This window comes from Hyaena hyaena, unplaced genomic scaffold, assembly GCF_003009895.1.
Source record: "Hyaena hyaena isolate Hyena2069 unplaced genomic scaffold, ASM300989v1 scaffold_943, whole genome shotgun sequence".
Classification (NCBI taxonomy): Eukaryota; Metazoa; Chordata; class Mammalia; order Carnivora; family Hyaenidae; genus Hyaena; species Hyaena hyaena.
In genome coordinates this window covers 467,507-490,913 of record NW_024081575.1, presented here as the reverse complement: position 1 = coordinate 490,913, position 23,407 = coordinate 467,507, and the positions used below count along the sequence as shown (strand labels likewise).

At 41.5% G+C, this 23,407-nt stretch overlaps 1 protein-coding gene across 1 annotated transcript in view; it reads left to right on the top strand.

The window, feature by feature from the left end:
• LOC120223060 (contactin-associated protein-like 3) overlaps positions 1-23,407 on the top strand; it is a 188,481-nt gene that overhangs the window by 143,825 nt on the left and 21,249 nt on the right. The window contains exons 14-20 of the mRNA XM_039221109.1: positions 3,297-3,453; positions 9,183-9,310; positions 16,911-17,081; positions 18,257-18,475; positions 20,682-20,921; positions 21,456-21,686; positions 23,267-23,400. Of these exons, the coding sequence (XP_039077040.1) occupies positions 3,297-3,453; positions 9,183-9,310; positions 16,911-17,081; positions 18,257-18,475; positions 20,682-20,921; positions 21,456-21,686; positions 23,267-23,400 (1,280 nt within the window). The remainder of the gene's footprint in view (positions 1-3,296; positions 3,454-9,182; positions 9,311-16,910; positions 17,082-18,256; positions 18,476-20,681; positions 20,922-21,455; positions 21,687-23,266; positions 23,401-23,407) is intronic.

Here is a 23,407-nt window from a genome sequence, read left to right as displayed (position 1 = left end):
TGCTGATGGTTCATTTTTCCTGTCTATGCTACTCTTGAAAATTCTGCTTTTGGTTTTGTATTTTCTTCCTTTGAAATATCTCATTTTGTCAGGGTGTGCAACCCCCTCCCCCTCACTGCTCAAATGAAACTCCTTGGTTTTCGGGAGGCTGAGCAGACATCTGGGGGGCAGAGTGAGCAGAGGGCGGTAGTCAGGATCCCCCTGAGTTCAAGTTCAGAGCCTGTCATTCAGCAGCCATGGGACATGGGAGCCGGAACATTGCTTCATCCCTCAGAGCCTTCAGCGCTCAGATGCTCACCTTGCCACGCCTTACTTACGCAAGGTAGAAATTGCACAAAGTGAAACGCTACCGATTTGCATCTCTCCAATTTATTGAATTTATAGTTAGTGCTAGAGGGTTTAGTGCGTACTGTGAGTTGATTCCTGCTAAATAGATGACTGAGCTAAAACGGTATGTTCCCAGAAGGATGAGAAAGTGGCCTTGGGAGAGGGAGGCAGTGCTAGGGAACAAGGCGGGTTGGGCTGTGTCGCCAGGGAACGAAGGCGAAGGCAGGGCAGGGTGGGTTGGCGCCAGCCGCTACCACAGTCAGAAAACAAAACCACCAACGAATTTGGGGGCAAACTCCGCCCGTGGTCCGTCCCAGAGCCCAGACACCACCCTGCTCAGTAAAGACTTCCCTCTTGGAAGGCCAGTGTCCACCTGCTGTTTTGCAAGTGGTAACTCGATTGCCATTTTTTCCCTATCGATATATAAAGCACCAACAGCAGCAACAAAAACAAGTATTTATTTGCAGTTGGGGTAAAGATGGAAAGAGAAAACACTTTTAAACTTGTTAAACACTCGCTAAGGAGACAAAGTGAGGGATTTTTATCTATGCACACTTAAGGCAGCTGCTTTTCTTTCTTTCTGTCTTTTTTTATTTTTTATTTTTGAGAGAGAGACAGAGAGCAAGTGTAGGAGGACCAGAGAGAGAGGGAATCACAGAATCCGAAGTAGGGTCCAGGCTCCGAGCTGTCTGCACAGAGCCCGACGTGGGGCTCAAACTCAACGAACAGTGAGATTATGACCTGACCTGAAGTCGGACACTTAACCGACTGAGTCCCCCAGGTGCCCCGGAGCTGCATTTCTTATATTCTGCTACTGGACAATTTGTGATACAAAGTTAATTTAGACAAATTCAGTACAGCCCTGTATAATTCCAGAAGCTCTTAATTAGGGCACACATGAGGTTGGCCTAAAATAGTGTGACCTACCACACCTCAAAATTGTTGTGCTGATTTGCTGTGCATTATTGATAGACACGAATGGGCGTGAGAAGCATGATGCTACCCTTGTGTGGAAGGAGGGGCCACTGTCTTCACCTGGAGCCTTTGCTAGAATGTCGCCATGGGGAAAAGTCACTCAAGGCTGCTGCAGTGTGGGGACCACGTGGCTTAAGAATGTCATAGAGCAGATTGGGGAATGTCAGTCAAAATCCACTTTGCTCCCCAAGAATCTCCCCCTGTTAAAATTCTCAGACATTATCAGGACCCTGAGGTCTTGTTAATCGTGAGAGGAGATAAGGTAGGGCCAGGCCTCACCATAGCAGCCCCCGTGTCCTGTGGTTTCTGGAGGGCTGGTGGCGAGCAGAGCGGCCTCGACTCCCCTTAGGGTCCCACAGCGTCTTCCTTCAGCAGCTGTCAGGTTTCTGTGCTGGAGATGGTTCCAGGGGATGTGAGTGTGGGTGGCTAAAGCGGAGCTTGGGGTGGTAAGTGCTGATTCCAGGTAACTTCAGTCTCTGTACTGTGGACGCTAAGGTCCCTGAGGATTGTAGTTATGGCTGGCATGAAGGACAGCCCACCAGGGACGGAAACGATGGAGGCCTGGGGCCATGATCCTTTCCATTTTGGCTCTCATTCTTCTTCGTGTCATTCTTACTGATTCCTTATGCAAATTCTCCAGATTTCTCAAAGAAATCTTGAATGGAGCCAAATGCATTCTGTTACCGTTAGCAACACCTGATGCTTCTTACTTTATAAAGGAAATGAAAAATTCCGATGTAAACAAACAATCGTGCATTTGGATGCAACAGTTCCTTCGCTCCTCAATCTATGAAAGAGCGAGTATTAAATAGTCACATTTTTCAAATGGTGTTTTGAAAATATCTGTGAAATTGAAAAGATCTTCCACCCCCTAGAGAAAACTTTTCAACATATTGGAAAAAAAGAAAACAACTGCAGATATAGATTTCTTGGCACACATCTCCCCCCATGGGCCTGCGATGGGTGGTAATGAACATGGCTGGTGTGTTTACAAGCCAGGAGGGTGCAGGCAGACGGTGAGGTCTCATCAAACAGGGAGCTGTAATGAGCACTGACGGTCGTAAATTAAGGAGAAGCTGGGAATGTGTTCCCGACGCCTGCTGGGGGCTGGATGGGAACAACCTGAGGATCTGAGCGGGCGCGCTGAGTTGGACCGGCATCTCTGCAGGCCAACTGAAGGATGTCATGTCCATCAGCCCTCCTGCTCTGATTCTGTTTATTAGGGACTGTATTCCTCCACACTCTGAAGTCCCACCTTCCTAACCATCCTCAACCCCCAGGAGCCTGCAGCCTCTCCCTGTGGCCTCTGCAGTGGGTTACCTGTGGGTTGTACATGGAAGGAGATAGTGCTGAAGAATTGAGTTGTGGGAGCCTCAGTTGCCTGAGCCTAGGACGCACCCCAGGCATGGAGAAGGCTCGTCAGGACCCTATCTGTAGTTTCCAAATACAAAGCCAACCCATTCAGTATAAGAAGAAACACATGTCTCCATGAGGCTTTTCAGACCTGATGAGAAGGACCAGTGTTTTCCGCTAATAAATAAAGCAAAAAGAACCCAAAGGTCAAATAGTAATATTACACTATTTCAACGGTGTTTTTGGCTCTTGAAGAGATCTTAGCGTCAGTGTATAAATTACTCTGCTTTTCTATGTTTTTTTTTCTTAACGAGAATTCTTTTGTGAATGTTACTTCCAAATAAATGAGGTAATTGGCGTCCTCAAGAGAAATACGTAAATATCACGCCTGGATTGAGTTAGGGGACTGCTTCCTCATTTTCTAATAAAAGTAAAACATATGGTGAGAACGTAAGTCTGGATATGGAAATATTCTTTAAACAGTTGGAAATCCTCTTAGAAATGGTCCTGTCGTGGAGTTAACATCTGCTTGCATCTAAAATAGTCGCTGTGTTTGGAATAGCGGGGAGCAAAGGACTGTGCTGGGGAGGCAGGCAGTGGGGGGCAAAGTAGGTGTCACCTTTCTCATACTTGTCTTTCAGATGGAACCCCAATGAGCTGGTGGGTTGGAAGAACCAATGAAACACACACTTACTGGGGCGGTTCTCAGCCTGATGCTCAAAAATGTGCTTGTGGATTACAGGGGAACTGCCTTGATTCTCACTATTACTGCAACTGTGATGCTGGCCGGAATGAATGGTGATTTCCATATAATTTCCCTGTGCAAACTGTAATTTTTGATTGTTTGAACTATGTGACTTAGGCAGACGTTGGACAAGACAGTTCTGTAAAGAGCTAAGATGAAAGGGTTCCCTAGCGAGCTCCAAGTAGAAGCTCCGATGTGTGCAGTGTAATTGATCTGAAGCCTAAAGTGTTAAGGTAGCTCTCTCTGTTTACCTGTGAATAACTAATCGTGTCCATTTCTTTTTCTAACAAGACAGAACAGAAATACCAGATTAATGTCTCCCATTCACTGAAAGTAAAATATCCAGACTTTCTAAAGTTTAACCCGATTAATAAGATGATTGCCCCAGGGTTGTTTGCTGAGCTCCCTTGCTGCTAAATGTCGTTTTAAGTGGCCACGTTGGGGAAACCAAACACGGTCTGGCATGCACAGAAGGGGATTTATGGAACGTAAACCTCTCCGTACAGCTGGAGTTCTCAAGAGGCTTCCAGACCCAAAAAGAAGGTGGAAGACGACAAATCTTCCAGCTAGCACTCTAGGTAGCAATGAATAACTCCCTGAAAACCCATGTCTACAGACCTGCCCTCACACAGATTTGGATCCAATGTTATACCATCCCTGAATTCAGTTAGCGGGGCCACGGGTTGGCGGCACCGATGGCTCATCATAGAATTACATGTCATTCTTACCAGAGCCCTGCCCTCCCCCAGGGATTCCCGCAGATAAAATGCCATCAAACATGAGCACGCAATCCAGTGCTACAGAGCCCAGGGGGACAGAAGTGGGAGGCAGAAGAAGCCACAGAGTGAATCGCTGCCTAAAAATCCCAGGTGACGGATACATTCAGAACATAAGACAAAATAAAATAAATATGGGAACTGGAATTGAAACACATGAAAGCAGTGACTGATGAAGGGGATCGTGATTTACAAAAGAACCAAATGAATGTTTACAAATGGAAATATTACCATTGAAGTTTGAAACTAATTGGATCAGGTAGTAGACACAGGTGAGCAGAAAAGTGGTGAAATGGAAAATGTGTGTAAATAAATGGCATGGACTGTAGGGCAGAGAGACACACGATGGGAAGAAGGAAAACAGTGACATGAAGGGGTAGCGTGGAGAAGCCTGCACAGGCGTCTGAGTCAAGTTTCAAAAGAGAAGATTGGAAATCGTCAAGGGCAATGATCAAATAGCCAAGAAATGTCCGGATTGGAGAAAATACAAGCATACCAAGCAGGATAAGTAAAATTCAGTCCATCTGCAGACACATCATGGCAAAACCAAGGAAATTTAAAGAGAACATTAGAGGGAGCAGAGGTGAGGAGTAATAGCAAAGGCAGGCAGAGCCAGCCGGCCCCCTCCCCCTCCAGTGCCACCTGCAGTTGCTGGCTTTCCCCTCGCTGTGTGGTAGGAAAATAACTGCCCCAGTCCAAGCATGTCCCCAGCTGAGATACAGTGAACACCCAGACAGACAGACAGATGCTGAAGGAACATACAATGTTTGAAGAATTGTTTTCAGAATCAAAGTAGGTGATCTTGTAAGGAGTATCAGGTGCAAGAAGAAATAGTGAGGGAAGAAGTGTGTAAACTGAGAGGTTAAGAAAATAACATGTGCATCCTAGTCACATGTCACAGTACATATGGAATTGAAATGGGAGGAGGCAATCCGATCCTATTAAAAAAATGATTGTGATTGACAAAGAAATTAAATTTAGAAATGAAAATGTTATTGAAATTTAAAGTTTGTTGCGTAGATATTTGTTAGCATTACATTGTTTTTAGTGCATACGTTAAAATTTTTAAGTGTGACCGCTAAAGAATAGACGTGGACAGTACAATATTCAAACAGGATTTTTATTTCATTTTTATTTTTTTAATAAAGTTTATTAACTTATTTTGAGAGAGACAGAGACAGCATGAATGGGGTAGAAGCAGGGAGAGAGGGTGATAGAGAATCCCAAAGAGGCTCCACACTGTCAGCGCAGAGCCTGATGTGGGGCTCCAGACCACGAAGCTGTGAGAACATGACCTGAGCCCAAAGCAGCAGTCAGACGCTTAACCATTAGTTAATTCAAAAGAAAGTAGGAAGTAAAATCTAGAAAAGAGGAAGAAACAACAAGCAACAAAATAACAAAAATAATAATGAGTAATCATACACAATAAATGTGACCAAAATAGCCATTTAAATCCAGATAGATCATATTGCATTAAGAATAGGTGTATCTCATTTGTACACCTAGAAATGTGGAATGCAAAATGCTGAACACAGATTTACCAAGCAAATACACACAGAAGCAAGTGCAGTTTTAAAGTCTGAATATGGGAGATGATTACTCTCACTATATTACAGTGCTTTTTAATTTCACCAACAAAAACTCCATAGCAATCCTAAATTTGTATGTTCCTAATAAAAATGAATCAAAATACATAGAGAAAATAATTTACCAAACTGAAAGAAGGAATATACGAATCAACCATTATAGGAAGACATTTAAACATACATCTGTTAACAATTGGTAAATCATGTGGACAAAAATGATTAAGCATACAGAATATTTTAAATGAAATGAACAGCTTGTTTTGGTAACCACCTAAAATGATAGAATATATAATTTTCTCAAGCACACGTGGCACATTTTTGCAAGCTGGTTTTTCTAATATTCCATAAAGCAAAATCCCCCAAATTGTATAGTAGTTGTTACCATATGGACAGTTTCTCTGATTATAGTGCATAAAATCATTTAGTGCATTTAGGTTAGAAATGAAGACTAGAGGGCTAAAAAATATTTGAGGCATTTGAAAACCACACATGATTAGAAACAAGGAAATGAAAATCACATTATTCATAGAAAATATAGTTGTCTACTAGGAAAACTCAAGCATATACAGAAATATTATGAAGTTAATCAGAATTTATTTCGTAGGGCTACGTACTGAATCTTAGAATAACTGGACTCCTATGTAGAACATGTTACTATAAGAAAATATTATAAGAGCCACTTGCTGGATCAGCAAAAAGAATGTAGTACTCTGGAATAAAAGATAACAAAAATATGCACAACTTTTATGGAGAAGACATCATAAAGCTTTACTGTGAGACTCTTAAGAAGACATAAATAAGTGGAGATATCACACAATGGCCATGAGTGAGAAAAATAGGTGTTTCCTTGATTCCATTTCATTCCAACGCCAAACATCTGCTTAGCGTTTGGTTCAGTGACGAGCTGGGAAAATGTACACAGAAAAGCAATGGTAAATAACAACTGAAGATGGAAACCAGGAGAGGAGACTGGCCTTGCTGGACGTGAAGTGTCCCGGTGCTGCGGTAGTTAAACCGCCTGGGTTTGTCAAAGGGATGAGCAAATAGACTAGCAAAACCCAAGAGAGAGCCTGGGAGTTTTCAAAATATGCGACTCTGGGTGGTAATAATTAGGTTGTCTCGTCTCTCTTTTCCCCCAAACAATTAGGAAATGTGAAAGCTGACCCACTGTTTGTTTGCTATAGCTTTTCCAGCGACTCCAAGTCATGACAGCCCCGTTAGACTTTCAAAAAAGTCCCCTGCAAAACAGCCAGCAGTAAGGATAGTCTCTAGAGCGTTCGGACTGAAAACAGAAAGGAAGTTGCTTTGGAAGTTCTCTTACTAAACGTTTGAAACCAATTGTGAGTAGTCATCATGCCTTGACATGCAATGGCTCCAACTTTCGAAAAAGTAGAGAAGCAAGAAGAAAACTGAGGCTACTCCAAATGAGGCTGGTGACCATGATAATGAATCACATGTTACGTGAAGCGTAGACAGTTGGGAATGACCTGCGCTGATAAATTTTAAAATTAGAGTCATTTCCAATTTCCTCAGATTCAGGAAGTTACTTTACAAACAACGGAATGAAAAAAGAGCTTATTACAGTGTCTGCCTTATGACACACAATTACCCTTTATGATTTTCCTTAAGTTTTTTTAGGGCTCTGTGTGCCTTGTAATTGCTAAGAACAATTAAAGTGTAGCTTTTCACTGCATTATAAATGTAGCTTTTAAATGGGTCTCTAAAATCCAAGGATCCTCAGTGAATAACTAACACACTTACGTTTTTCCTCTAGAACGTTCTACCAAAATAGCAATGACAAGAATTAAAATGCATATTTGTAACATTGATTGATATTTAACATGAGGAGTTAATCTGGTGCATTGTCCCTGCATTTATAACAAGATGTATTTTCAGATTGAGTCCCCCCATAATCCATGGAGCCTTCTAGCTTGTGACCACCAGTTCCCAACAAAGCCAGGCATTATGTTTTTGGGATGGCCTACCTGTGTGCTTTCACCCACAAAAGTCGCAGGGTCTTCACCAGATAAAGTGAAGTCCTGTGGCTTTATTGAGTCTGTTTTTTTGGAAACAATCCGATTTTTTAAAAAAATTGTTTCTTAGCTTTCAGGATATTAAGTTCCAATGTTTCACGGCTTACCATAGGCACTGCCAGTCACATTGTTACATTTTTTTAAGCAAAATAAAAATGTCAATAATTTTCACCTTTCTACCTTAAAAGAATACTTTGATGCCTAAACACAACTGAAATAATTAGCTATTAAGGTATGCAGATTGCTTATTGCAGCAAAGCTATTAGGCTGCACCATTTGAAATGGCTAATTGTTTCGACTTGCAGAATCATCAATTTCAGATGCTTCCATTTGTCCATATAAGAGTGAGTGGTGGCTTTGTAATTGTTCAGCATTAAAATCTCCTAGGTTCTACACAGATATAAGGCATCAGAACCATATGTTAGATGAATCATTATTTGTTCCTAAATCAAAAGTACATACATCACTGAAATATACAGTGAAAATATGAACAGCTTACAACGAGCAGAAAAATCTTCTTTCTTTGTCCAGAGAGGTGTTTGGTGGTCAGCCAGCTTATGACCCCGGACCTCTGGCTCTTAGTCTAGTTTTTGTTGTATTGGACCCACAGATATTAATGCTGTCTTCAATATTCAGTTACATGATTTGGCTATAGTACAATTATATTTTTGTTACTATTTATAATATCCACTAGGTTTCTTGGGGACATCGATGGTGGTTTTTATGTCCACGTCCCCAACCCACAGAGCCTGGCCAGTAGAAGCTGTTTAGTAAGTGTTGGTCGAATGACTGGTTGGTGATAGCCATGGATAAAGCACTTCCCATGCATTATCTCATGTATTAATGTACAGCGCACATTATATCATACTTTCAATTTGGTTTTGAATCGGTAGTTTGTTTTGGGTTTTTTTTTTTCTTAATTTAAGGCTCCAATAAATAAAGAAATGTCTAGTAACTGCTCTACGAATTTTAGAAAATAATAGTAAAAAGAAAAACATCTGAGGATTGAAAACCTAAATCTTGGCAGTCAGGTGGGTTTTTTTTAAACGAAGCCCAACAGATCTTGCATGGGCAAGTTCTGCATCTAAGTCTTACACAGCAGCTAGATTGGAAAAAGCAGTGAGCTGCCTAATTGCAGTGGAAGTGTAATCTCATGCCAGCACTGAGGCTTCTGATTTTGGACCCGGCCCCTGTCTTCTTTGGGGTCACGGAGACAAAGATCTTGGGTCCCCAGACGACCTTATGTAAGTGTTCAGATTAGCTCTTTTACTTCCCGACTGTTCCGTAGTCACGCTTTAGCTTGATACCTCTTGAACTGCAGTAAAAGACTGTTGCTTCTCTGGATGTCATTCACAGTAATGTTAAGGTTGCCGTGTTTGTTTTGTAGGACCAGCGACACAGTAGTCCTTTCCCATAAGGAGCACCTGCCTGTCACTCAGGTTGTGATGAGAGACACAGGCCAGCCACATTCAGAAGCGGCGTATGTGCTGGGACCTCTGCTCTGCCAGGGGGACAGTAAGTAACGGGAAGAGGAACTATGTTGATCCCTAAAAATACACATCAGTGTTTTAGGAGAAATACAGCTGCCTGAGTTCATAAAAACACCACCTGCCCTGATGTTCCATATTTCATTAGAATATAAAAGAAGTGTCTGTTGTCATTGTAATTGAGAAAAAAGGGAGAAAACACGTGTCACCTTTGGAGTATGTGTCCCTTATGCGGTATTGAAATCAGACTATTGCTGTGGACTTACTGAATCACCTAAAATACTGTATCACCTGGTCAGCAAACATCTAACATATACAGCTAAGGAAAAGACACTCAGCTGAGTGCTGAGATGCCTAAAACTGGTAAGATAATGAGAAACAGGATCACAGAAGCCATCGAGGGTACCTGTTCATTAACACCTGTTGGCAATTCTGGAAACCTCAGCGGTTCTGACATTGCTTTCCCTCCAACTACATCTAGATTTCTTTCGTATCCTTCCTTCACTCAAGCTAATTGAAATAAAATGCATTGGTTCTACATTTAATTTACCTCTTTCTAATCCCTCAGGTTTTTTCCTCCATCGCTTCCTAAAAAGTGCTTTTTCTAACTCACCAATGAGACTTCGACGTTGCTAAATCCAAATTGTAATCTCTAGTGTCATCTGAGTTGACCTGTTGTGGCCACTTTGGTCTCCTTTCCTGATTCTTACCCTCCTTAGTGCCAACGAACCACAACATCCTAGGTTTCCTCCTTCCTCCTTCACTTCGCCAGTGGCATCATGTTGGGGTGCCCTGAGCCTGCACCCTCAGCCCCTCCTTCTCTCTGCTCTCTGACTGTTCCCTACAAGCCCATGGCTTTAAATACCACATTGATGTCAGCGAGTGCCCGGTCTACACCTCAAACCCAGTCTCCCTGAACTCCCAACCCTGGCATCCAACTGGCCGTTCAGCACCTTGGCTTGTATTTCACTAGGCATCATGGAATCAGTTTGTCAAAACTAAGGGGAAAGAAGTGTTTCCACAACAACCTTCCCCACCTCAGTACATGCAGCCCCATTCTTCCTTTCGCTTAGACTGAAAATATGACTCACTCCCAATGTCTTTCCTCTCTCAACACACATCTAATTCATCCACAAGTCTTGTTGTTTCCAACTTCAAAAATGGATCCGAATCCACTTTAATGGCCACCAGTGCCTGGATTGTTGATGCAGCTTCACCGGCCTGCCTGCTAATGCCTCTGCCCGCCGATCTGATACTCCACATGACAGCCAGCCGGACACGTCAGGCCATGTCCTCTGCCCCAGACTCTGCAGGGGCGCTCACATCAGAGGAGAGGCCAGAGCACAATGTCCACCAAGGCCACCGTGGTCATGTTGCCTTCCGAGCCCGCGGAGCCACAACCCAGCCCATAGGAGATGTTGCCTTGTGAAGAAATCCTGACATTTCTGAACCTTGCTTTTGAGAAAATAAGAGTTTCCTACCTCAGACAACAGTACTGAGACATGGAAAGTAAAAATGCGAACACAGTAACGTGCCTTGACTGACGGTAGTATGAAGAATTGTTTTTCTTGCTCATGACGTGAAACCGCAGACCACGGTTCTGTTGCTGGATAAGAAGAACTTAGCACACCCCACCTCCTCTCTCCCGCTGAGTCCTCCTCTGAAACCTGGACAGAATGCCCTGAAGCAGCTACCTCCGGACTCTGGGAAGCAAGTAGCAAGGAGGAGAAACCAGAATGTACCATTTATGTTTTCCTGTAGCATCTCTCGGCCAGCCCGGATGGGGACACCAGGTCACAGAGAGGGTTCTAGGAGAAGCCCTCTAGCCCTGGCTGGAGGAGAGAACAGAGAAGTCCCAACTCACAGGGAATACAGGGAACCCAGTTCCCTCTTTTTCCGTGTTTTCTGAGGCCCCAGCCCCCAGGCAGAACCATGGAAATAGCAACAGAACTTGCCCCGGGAGCTTGCAAGAGCCAGAACTTCAGAAAGGACCTTTTGCTCTGAATAGGGCCTTTGGCTCAGAGACCGTGGGCAGACCCCCGTTACTTTTGTTTTCTTTCTCTTCTCACCCATCGCTTGGCCATGGACATGATCAAGTGACAGAGGTGCATAGAGCACACAACAGAGCAGTCTAAAAATAACCCGTTTTCTGGTCCTGTGATTGAGAAGGGAGACCAGGGAGCCAGAAAGTACCTGGAAGGGCACAGGAAGGGAACCGTTCAGGAAGGTGTGCTATGTGTTGTTTATGAAGTACTGGGCTCACTTCAGAGCAACACTTGTGTGGATCTGATCCAAATTGTAGACCAGAGAAGCTGAGAACTGACCAGAGAAGCTACCACCCAAGACCCAGACTGGCCTCTGGGTGGCGCACGAGTGAGGCAGATCCGAATACTACTGCAAATGATAAACTGGACCGCCATCAGAGACAGCCCACAGAAGGCACGTTGGAATGTGTGGCCAGGTCCTAACCAGGCCGACTACCTGCAAAATAACGAGCTAAATAAATAATAAATAATAAAAAATAAATTTGTATATTCAACATGCTCCACAAACTTTAAATAAAGTATGGAGTTTGTCAAAATTCTATTTAAAAGATCTAGGAAATACTCCAAAATTACTTAGCACAAAGAACCAGAAAAATCCAAGCTGGCTTGGGAAAATATAATCAAAAGATACTACTACAAATACGATACAGAGGTTAGAATTATCTGAGAGAGTTTAAAACACCTGTCACATAATTGCCCTACCAAGTAATCATAAACACTTACTTAGCAAATGGAAAAAGAACATTGCATTCAAAGAAATAGGATATATAAAGAGCTAAATGAAAACTTTAGAACTGAAAAATACAGTAACTGCAATAAAAGATGCATTGGAAAGGCCAAATAGCAGATCTGAGATGAAACAGTCAGGGACCTTAAAGATGAATAGAAATGATTCAATCTGAACAAAAAGGAAAAAGAATCTAGAAATAAACAGGGCTTCAGGGAACCATGAGTCAACAATAAAAGATCTAACATTCATGTAACTGAGTACTCAGAAGCAGACAGAAAGAAGAGTGTGGTACTGAAAAAAATATTTTAAAAAATAATGGCTGAAAATTTTCCAAGTTTGGCAAAAGACAGACTTGAGAAGTTGAATGAGCTTCAAACAGGATAAATTCAAAGAAATTCACATCCAGACACATCATAATCATACTGTTGCAAATAAAGGAAGTAAGAAATTTTTTGAAATCAGCCAGAGAGAATAATGATGTGTCATCTGTAGGTGAACACTAACTCAAATGGTAGTGATTTTCTCATTAGAAATATGGAAGCCAGAAGAAAATGGTAAAACATTCTCAAGTGCTAAAAGTAAAGATATTAGTCTGGAATTCTATATACAGCAAAAATCTCCTTCAAGAATGAAGATAAAGAAATTCTCAAACAAAGGAAAACTAAAAGCATTCATTACCAGAAGATGCTTTAAAAGACTTTCTAAAGGAAGATTCAGGCAGAAGGGAAATGACATCAGAAGACAATCTGGACATCAGGGATAGAAAATCAGCATTAAAAATGGTAGATAATTGGGGCGTGTGGGTGGCTCAGTCAGTTGAGTGTCCAACTTCAGCTCAGGTCATGATCTCATGGTTCGTGTGTTCAAGCCTGTGTCAGGCTCTGTGCTGACAGCTTGGAGACTGGAGCCTGCTTCAGATTCTGTGTCTTCCTCTTTCTCTGCCTCTCTCCAATTCATGCTCTGTCTGTCTCTCTCTCTCTCTCTCTCTCAAAAAATAAATGAACATTAAAAAAAGTTAATGATAAATATCTGGGTAAATATAGCAGTCCATTCTGCTATTGAGTTATGTAAACATATCTGAGGGTTGAAAGCAAAAACAACAATGTTATTTCATAGGGTTTTTAATGTGCACAGATGTAATACATTTAGCAAAAACAGCATAAAGGGGAGCAGGTAACGTGACAGAATTGTTGGTACATTTTTACAAACCGGTCAAAGAGTTGAAATGTAGATTATGAGCAGACTGAGAAAAGGTAAGTACATATACTGTAATTTCAAAAGAAAAAAATAATAATCAAGGAACCACTATGGACAAATAAAAACAGAATACTAAAAAATGTTTAGCTAACCCAAAAAGAGACAGAAAAGGGGAAGCAGACAAACAAAAGAGTGTAACAAACAGGAAAAAATAAAATAAAATGGTAGAACTAAATCCCACATGTCAACATTTTATTATTATGATTAGTCTACGCAAACCAATTGAAAGATTGTTATGACTCAACTATGTACTGTGTACAAGAAACTCTCTTCAACTATAATGACATCACAAGTTAAAAAAGAAGGACGGGAAAAGATACATTGCCTAAATACTAATGAAAAGAAATCTGGACTTTCTATTTTAAAACCTCTGCTTGAAAGCATAGAAAACTAATAGATACAAAAAGCAATTAAGAAGACATGAGAATCTTAAATGGGTGTGCTAATAACTGGGCGTCAAACTACATAAAGCAACAACTGCCAGGATGGAAAGGGGAAGTGGACAAATTCATAATTATAATTAGAGAATCCAGGATGCCTCTCTCATTAACCTAAGAGAGGGAAATGAGCAGGGGTACAGAAGCTTGGATGTCACCACAAACCAGCAAAATCTAATGGACATTTATGGAACTCCCTCCCAACAGTACAATATATATTCTTTCCACATACACATGGCTATAGCATATTTTGTGTCACAAAACAAACGTGAGCAACTATCAAATAAATCATGCAAAATACGTTCTCTGGCATCAATGAATTAAAAGAAGTAAATAACAAAGGCAATAAGAAAGTCTCCACAAACACTTAGAAATTTAACCCCAAACTGTTAACTAATAAACGAGTTGAGAAGGTCTCAAATGGATATTATAAAACAGATGGACCTGAATGATAAGAAAAATACAACATATCAAGAGTGGTGGGGGTGTATTGATGGCAGTGCTTAGAGGAGTATTTATAGCATCAAATGTTTGTATTATGAAAAAAAAATCTCAACTCCATAATTGAAGCTCTTACCTTAAGAAATTAGAAAAAGGAGGAAAAAATAATTCAAAGTAAGCCGAAGGAAGGAAATAATAAAGATACAAAGAGAATACCATTCAATTAAAAGCAGAACAATAGAGATCTATAAAAGCAAACAAAAATATTTTTGAAAGACCAATAAAATGGATAAATTTCCAGCACAGCTGTTGAAGGAGAGAAGAGAAAAATCACCCATGTGAGGAGTGAAAGCCAAAGCATCACTACAGACCCCACGGACATTAGTAGCATAGTAATGGCAGTCTACAAACAACTCTACGCATGTACATTCTCCAACATATATAAGACAGACCGATTCCATGAAAACCACTAATGACTAAAACTTACTCAAGATGAAACAGACACCTAGACCAGACCTAAAAGTAAGTCATGGAATGGAATCCAGTCTGAGATGGTTTTACTGGTGAATTCTACCAAAGAAGAAATAACACCATATTTACACACTCTTTTGCAGAAAATAGAAGAGGAAATTCTTCCCAACATTATATGAGGCCAACATTGCCCTGATACCCAAACTAGACCAAAAAAATGCAAGAAAAAAAGACAACTACAGATAGCATCATCACAGACACATATGCAAAAATCTTCAATAAAACATTAACAAAGAATCCAGGAATATATGAAACAATGATACATCATCACTGACTAGGATTTATCCCAGAACGCAAGGCTCGTTCAGTGCAGCTGATTTCAGAACAATGCAGGTTTGAACTGTGCAGATGCACTTATATGCACATATTTTTCCAGTAAATATAGTACAGGCCTGTAAATTATTTTCTCTTCGTTATGATTTCCTTAATAATATTATGCTTTCCCTGGCTTACTTTACTGTAAGAATACAGTATATAATATATATAACATACAAAGTATGTGTTACTCAAGTGTTGATGTTACTGGTAAGGTTTCTAGTCAACAGTAGGCTGTTAGTAGTTAAGTTTTGGGGGAATCAGATGTCACACATGGATATTCAGCTGTGCAAAGGTCAGTGCCTCTAACCCCCTGGTTGTTCAAGGGTCAGCTGTATTTGGAAATCAATCTATGTTATCTACCATCTTAACAATTGAAAGAAGAAAACTCACACCAGATGCTGTTTCTGCATCAATTGATAGATACACAATAATCTCTTAGGATTTTATAATGAATTAACATGATAATTAATTTGTATCAGGATAGCATTCACAACGAAATCCTTAACAAACTATGAGTAAAAGGGAGGAGACTTCTTCATCCTAATAATGGGTATCTCTATCCAGAACAGCTAGCATTATAATTATTGGTGAAAAACTGACTGGGAACAAGCTAAGGGTATCCAATCACACCACTTCTCTTCCACAATTTCACTCACACCGGAAGTCCTTGCCAGTGCAGTAATGTAAGGAAGGAAATAAGAGTACACAGGTTTAGAATGTAAGAAGGCTGTTCCCAAATCCATGCACGATTGGCACAAATGTTAATAGCAGCTCTGTTGGTAAGTGACAGAACCTGGAAACGAAACTAACTTCTCAAATGTGGACAAAGAAATGGTGGTCCCATCCACCTGATGGAATATTCCAGAGCAGTAACAACATGTGGCAACTTGAATGCATCTCAGAGGCTTTATGCTGAGTGAAAGAAACCAGTCTCAAAAGGTTACCTATCTCATGACTCCATCTACTGAAGCCTGGAAAGGGCAAAACTAGAGATCATGGTGGACAGGGCTTGAGGGTGGGTAGAGGGTGTGCCTATAAGCAAATAGCAAGAGGGAATTTTTGGGGTGATAGAACTGTTCTTTATCCTGATTTTGGTGATGGTTGTACAAATCCATGTGTGTATTTTTAAAATTTTTTTAATGTTTTTAATTATTTTTGAGAGAGAGACAGAATGCAAGCAGGGGAGGGGCAGAGGGAGAGAGAGAGACACAGAATCAGAAGCAGATTCCAGGCTCTGAGCTGTCAGCATAGAACCTGACATGGGGCTCAAACCCACGAACTGTGAGATCATGACCTGAGCCGAAGTTGGACGCTTACCCAACTGAGCCACCCAGGTGCCTCTGCATGCATGTATTAAAATTCATATAACGTACATCCCCTAAAAGTCAATTTCACTGTATGATAATTTTATTTTTTAAGTTTATTTTTGAGAGAGTGTGAGTGGAGGACGGGCAGAGAGAGGGAGAGAGAGAATCCCAAGGAGGCCCCAACACATGGCTCAAACTTAGGGACCATGAGATCATGACCTGAGCCAAAATCAAGGCGGACGCTTAAGCGGCTGAGCCATGCAGGTGCCCTTCTATGATAATTTTAAAGTAATATTATTTAAAAAAAACAAAAACAAAAAAACACCGGCTGTTTCTAGTGATTATCTCTCCATGCAGTGCAGCCTTGTCGGGAATCTTAATCCTTGAGTCAGTATTTCAATATTCATTCACACTTTGGCTACATGTTTGGAAGAACCCCCAGATGAAGGCTTGCATATAATTATAGCATTTAACAGCAAAAGATGCTAGAAATACAAAACGTAGTTGCTATTCGTTCTGTTTCATTGTTATGGTCACTGTCTTTTTTTCTTTTCGGAAACAGATTCATTTTGGAACTCAGCTTCCTTCAATACTGAGACTTCATACCTTCATTTCCCTACGTTCCATGGAGAGTTCAGTGCTGACGTGTCTTTCTTTTTTAAGACGACAGCTCCTTCTGGGGTGTTTGTAGAGAACCTGGGGATCACAGACTTCATCAGGCTCGAGCTGCATGGTGAGTTCCCCCCTGGACAAAGCCACCAGGCACTCAGGAATTAGCAGTAACCCCTTTGGGAACCTAATTCATACCACATTGCAATGTTTTGTCACGTGTATTTCTTTAGTAAATACTAAAGTTCTATTATTTTACATCATTATTTTTAATAGAGAGTGAAACCGATTCAGAAAACACACAACAGTCTGTAGAGAAGCAGTTAGCTGCCCTAACTCTGTGTGCAATCAGGATATTTAAAACCAAACTAGCCAAATAACTCACTAAATTATAGAATCACTTCATTTAATTGACTGTTCACATCATGTATGCATGTATCGCAAGGCTCAATTCCTTACTTCAGAATTTCACATAGTAGGGTGCCTGAGTGGCCTCAGTCGATTAAACATCTGACTTTGGCTCAGGTCATGATCCCTTGGTTCATGAGTTCAAGATATGGACCTGCATCGGGCTCTGTGCTGACAGCTCAGCGCCTGGAGCCTGCTTCAGATTCTGTGTCTCCCTCTCTCTGCCCCTCTGCTGCTCATACTTTGTCTCTCTCTCAAAAATAAATAGGCATTCAAAAAATTATTTTAATGTTGTGTAGTACTTTTTAAACAAAGTATATGAAGATTTAAGCCACGTTTAAATAAACCCATTTATACATATGAAGCCTGCTAGCACGTTAGTTTTCTTCCTCTAGGTGAGTATCTCAAGTCCTTAAAGTTTATCAGCATGAAGCGTGAGCTCTGAGCAGGAAGGAATATGTTTTTTTTTTTTTTAATATTTTATTTATTTCTAGGAGAGAGAGAGACAGCATGAGCAGGGGAGGGTCAGAGAGAGAGGGAGTCACAGGCTGAAACAGGCTCCAGGCTCTGAGCCGGCAGCCAGCACAGAGCCCGACGCGGGGCTCGAACCCACGAACCGCGAGATCATGACCCAAGCGAAAGTCGGACGCTTAACCGACTAAGCCACCCAGGTGCCCCAAGGAAGGAATATGTTAAAATCGCTTTGTTTTTCTTCCTCTGGGATACAGATTTAGTTAGCCCTCCTCGCCAGCTCAGCGTGACATTCGTCTGCACCAGTGTCACTGTCCTCTGCTTTCACAAGGAGCGTGTCATGGCATTTGCCTCCTGTCTCTCAAGACTAAGCTTCCTCCCCGTGAATGAGTGAGTGACTCTCCCTATCTGTCTTTGCAGCTCCCTCCGAAGTGACCTTTTCCTTTGATGTGGGGAACGGACGTTGCGAGGTCACAGTGCGGTCGCCCGCTCCCTTTAATGACAACCAGTGGCACTACGTGAGGGCGGAGAGGAATGTGAAGGAAGCGTCACTTCAGGTGGACCAGCTCCCCAGCGAGACCCAAGCTGCACCTGCTGACGGGCATGCACGTTTACAGCTCAACAGCCAGCTCTTCGTGGGTGAGTGCGAGTGGTGCAGACCCAGAGAAATGCCGAACGGGACAGGTGACCGCGGCAAGGGCAGACTTCGGTCCGCGCCTTGGGCCGATCGCCCTGGTGAGAGCATCTCTTTCCCCAGATCCTTAATATTGTTCCCATAGAATGTTCTTACTGATCGCAGTTTCCATAGCCTTCCCAGTCTCGAAACTCTGAGAGCAGAGACACTCAACGCACCCAATCCGTGGTGGACTCCCCAGCTTGCACTCAATGGCATAGATGACTTGCTTATCAATACCGTTTACAAATCCATTAGCAATTTTCGTCCAACTCTCCCGCTCCACTTCTCAGGGAAGTTGGAGAGCCCGCCTTGCGATTGGGGCAGAACCTCCAAGTGACCGGCGGAGACTCGTGTGGCTGCGCCCCCAAGACCCCCCAGCCGCCGCTCCTCAGCACCCCCCTCCCCTGCTGTTCAGTCCTTGGAGATGCGGGTCCAAAACCGGGCTGCCTCTTTATTCTCGGTGCCCATGCTTTAAAGATTAAAACTCTGGGTTATGGAAATCTTCCCTTTCCTTGGCTTGCTTATTTTTTATAATGTTTTCTTTTGCCCATAGGGAAAGATAAGTTTTGCTACGTTATTTTTCAGACAACTCTATTCTAATTTGGAAACCGAGCAGATTAACAAAGTAGCTCTCACTTGATCATTTTTCGTGTATTCTAAAGTAAATAATGATGCAGTCTAATTGAACACTGATATAATCACAAATTGGCACTCAGTCTGCTTGGCCAGGAGATACTTACGGCATCTGCAGGCTGGTGCTATGTAGGGGGTTTGTGTGTGTGCATGTGTGTGTGTACAACCCATGGCCCCAAACACGTCTGCTTCAAGCACAGCTCTTACTAAGTAGGCTTCGCATCAAGTCATGAAACTGAATCAAATTAAATAATTTTATTTTCTGATTTGTGATGCTGAAGATCCATTAATGGAATTCTTAGGAACAGAGTTTGCATGAACATCTACCTAGAATTAACATCTCCACGGAGATGTTTCTAGAGCTTGATGCTAGGGGAACATTCTGATCTGGCATATGTACCCCAGACCCACTGAATCAGAATCCCTGGGAATGAACCCAGCTCTGTTTTCAGCATGCATTCCAGGTGGGCCCTAGGCTCCCAGATGTGAGGTTAGGCTCGCACGAGACATGATAGAACTACAGAGAGTTACAGTGTTCAGTTAATGTTACCCCACCCTCCCAACCCCCCTATCCCCCCCACACCACGACCTGAGAGCCTATAGGCTAGATCGAGGCAGGGTTGGGGGCCCGGGTTTTGACTTCACCCCTACACCTTCTCTGTCTTTGCCCACTCATCAGTTCCTTTTCACGGATTTGTTATGGACAGCACTTCTAAGAAGGGTTATTATTATTACATATATAACTTGTTATATACATATATATAACAAATATATAACAAAAATACATATGTAACAAATGCATATACAAATTTTAATGTATATTACATGATAAATATATACAACATAATTTGTGTTGTACATTTTATATATACATATATACATACGTAATTGTATATTTTAATATACACATTTGTAATATATATATCATATTGCAAAAATTTTTAACTATGTAACTTTATTGTGCTCCTCATAGTTGATATACTTAAACATTAAAAAGAATAAGTGGTCTTCTGTTTTTTATGAAGGAACCAACGTAAAAATGTACAAATCTTTCTAAATAAAACTTAAAGAAGTATTTTTAAATTTTTTTAATGTTTATTTATTTTTGAGAGAGAGTCAGAGCATGAGCAACAAAGGAGCAAAGAGAGAGGGAGGCACAGAATCCAAAGCAGCTCCAGGCTCTGAACTGTCTGCACAGAGCCCGACATAGGGCTTGAACCCATAAACTGAGAGATAATGACCTGAGCCAAAGTTTAACACACAACAGACTGAGCCAGTCAGGAACCCAAAGAAGTATTTTTAGAATAAATATTTACCAAGGTGGACTTCAAAAATATTTTTGTTAATGGTTTTAATCAGTGTCATTTGATGATTCTGACTAGTTGATCACATCCTGTTTTCAAAATTGTATTTGTTCATAAAACTTTTGACGGGTCCCTTTTTTGACGTTATCGATGTGGCCTCCGTTGGACGTAGAGAAGAGATCTCGCAAAGACACGCAAGAACACGTTTGCATTTGCAGTGTCTCCCTTGCAGGCGGGACGGCCACCAGACAGAGAGGCTTCCTGGGGTGCATTCGCTCGCTGCGGCTGAATGGGCTGGCGCTGGACCTGGAAGAAAGAGCAACAATGACTCCAGGCGTGGAGCCAGGGTGCCCAGGACACTGCAGCAGCTACGGACACCTGTGTCGCAACGGAGGGAGATGTAGAGAGAGACACAGGGGAATCACTTGCGACTGTGCCTTCTCTGCATATGACGGGCCATTCTGCGAAAATGGTGAGTACGACCCACGTGCGGGACCGGGACCAGAGAGGACGCCAAATGTTTTCCTGTTTGCTTTGTGTTTTTGCCATCTGACCCTGTAAAGAAAGGATAAGGCAACTCCGTGTGATTAGCTTAAATAGACTTGTTTTGGTCCTGAATTTCTGTGTTTAACTTGGAAAGAAGTACGATTCCATTCTTGAGAAGCTCATGACTACTTCTGTTAGACCCGGACTCATCCACACTGAGAACAGTAAGCAAAGGTATGTGAATCTTGAGGTGAAGCATTTTGCGGGCAATAAGAAAATATTGTTACTCAGTTCTAAGTTATGGGAATGTGAGTGGGGATAAGTTATCTTTTTATCCATACTTGATTATTTTCTTTAATCTTAAATATGCTTAAATTAAAAAAAAAAACAGCAAAGCATGCTGTTATTATTTTCTCTCTTGAGATGCTTAAGGGTTAGAGATATTGTGCAACTATCCATAAAGAAAAGCCTTGTTCTTCTTCTGTTGTTACTAACATAACCAAAATGAGTGTCATTCCAGAGATTTCTGCGTATTTTGGAAGTGGCTCGTCAGTTATCTACAACTTTCAAGAACATCATAATCATACCTTCGGTAAGAACTCCAGCTCCTTGGCAGCTTTATTTCATGAGGATCTGACGCTGACTGGGGAAATGGCCACACTGAGCTTCCGGACCACAGGGACGCCCAGCCTACTTCTCTACGTCAGCTCCTTCTATGAAGAGTACCTGTCCGTTATCCTTGCCCCCAATGGTGAGTGTCGGACTCTATGAACAAGAAGACTGACTTAGAATATTAGGACCACATGAGGGGGCTCTTTCAGTGTTAATCGTAAAAAGGAAACACAATTGCATGGCTTATAGATTCTCATTCTCTTAGAAGTAGTTTATTTTTCATGATAACCTTGATGTTTATCGCTAGAGTTAACATTTCAATGGTTCCATTTAAGGTGCCATTCAAGATGGCAGTCTCCCATGACAGTTTGGTCATTTGATGTATTCGATGTGCAGATGTGCGTCTTGTTATTCTCAGAGGCCTTTCCTACTGGACATGAATAATCTAAATTAGTTTTGCAATTCACTTTGAAACAAGGTATCTCATTCTGTACATGGAAAATACTTCCTCCTCCTCCTAAGTGAAGTATATTAAACCATAAAAAAGACAATATTCATAAGCATCGGATGAATATGATTGTTCTTTACTCATAGTGGTCGAGAAGCCATTCACGTCATCTCTACATTCAAACAAAAGTGGAAGGAGAGCTAGCCCACCCGTAGCCGCCAGGGCTTTCCCAGACTTTTCCAGTTGGAGAGGATAACCAAGTTGTAACCTTGCTTCACAGAGAGGAAGAACAGAAACTTATCTTCTGGAGCCTCTATTACAGACAGTGCGGGAGTCATGGGGTAGAAGGTGCATTTGTGGAGAACTTCAGGAGATTTTAGATATTGTAACAAATCATTTCTCTTTCCTCTGTTTCTTGATTACAGCAGAAATATTTGGGAGAAAATTCTGGTTCTGCAAAAAAAAAAAAATTCATTATGCAAATGTCAGCAATACATTAAAATGCATTAAAATAAGTCACCTTAAAAGAAGTTATGCTTATAGAAACTGAATGTTAATGCAATATTGCTTGAGGTTTTACCACTTAATAATGTGAATACCACATGAATAATTAACTTAGAGCCTAGCTTGGAGTTTTCATATGCTTACCTTAGACTTACTGCTTTCGTTAAGGAAAATGGAAGAACTTGGAAAGACCGTTTCCAAGACTTACTCCTTTCGTTAAGGAAAATGGAAAATGGAAAGACCGTTTGGTCTTGACTTTTAAAATAGCGTTTACTAATGTTACACTGTGTGTTAACTAACTAGAATTTAAATAAAAACTTAAAATAAATAAAATAAAATAGCCTTTAATTGGATTCTCAGGACGCCTGTGTGGCTCAGTCAGCTCAGGTCATATCTCAGTCTGTGAGTTCAGGCCCCACATCTGGCTCTGTGCTGACAGCTCGGAGCCTGGAGCCTGCTTCAGATTCTGTGTCTCCCTCTCTCTCTGCCTCTCTCCAGCCTGTACTCTGTCTCTCTCTGTCTCTCAAAAATAAATAAATATGAAAAAAAAATTTTAAATAAACTAGTGTAATTAGATTCTGAATTCGGCCCCCAAACAGCACACGAATGATCACGCTTTCAGGAAAATGGACTATTGGTGTCCTAAGTGAATGCTCACTGGATTCAAATTGTATTAAATAAATAAAATAAAATATGCTTTAGAACCTGCATCAATAGGTTTTATAAGGTTCCACTTTAGTTAAAAATGTCATTTTTCTCTTCTTTAGGAAGTTTGCAGATCAGCTATAAGCTGGACAGGCACCAAGAACCTGATGTTTTTAACTTTGGTTTTAAAAACCTTGCCGATGGACAGTTTCACCAGGTGGAGATCCACAGGGAGGCAGCGGCGGTCTCTGTAGAGGTAAGGG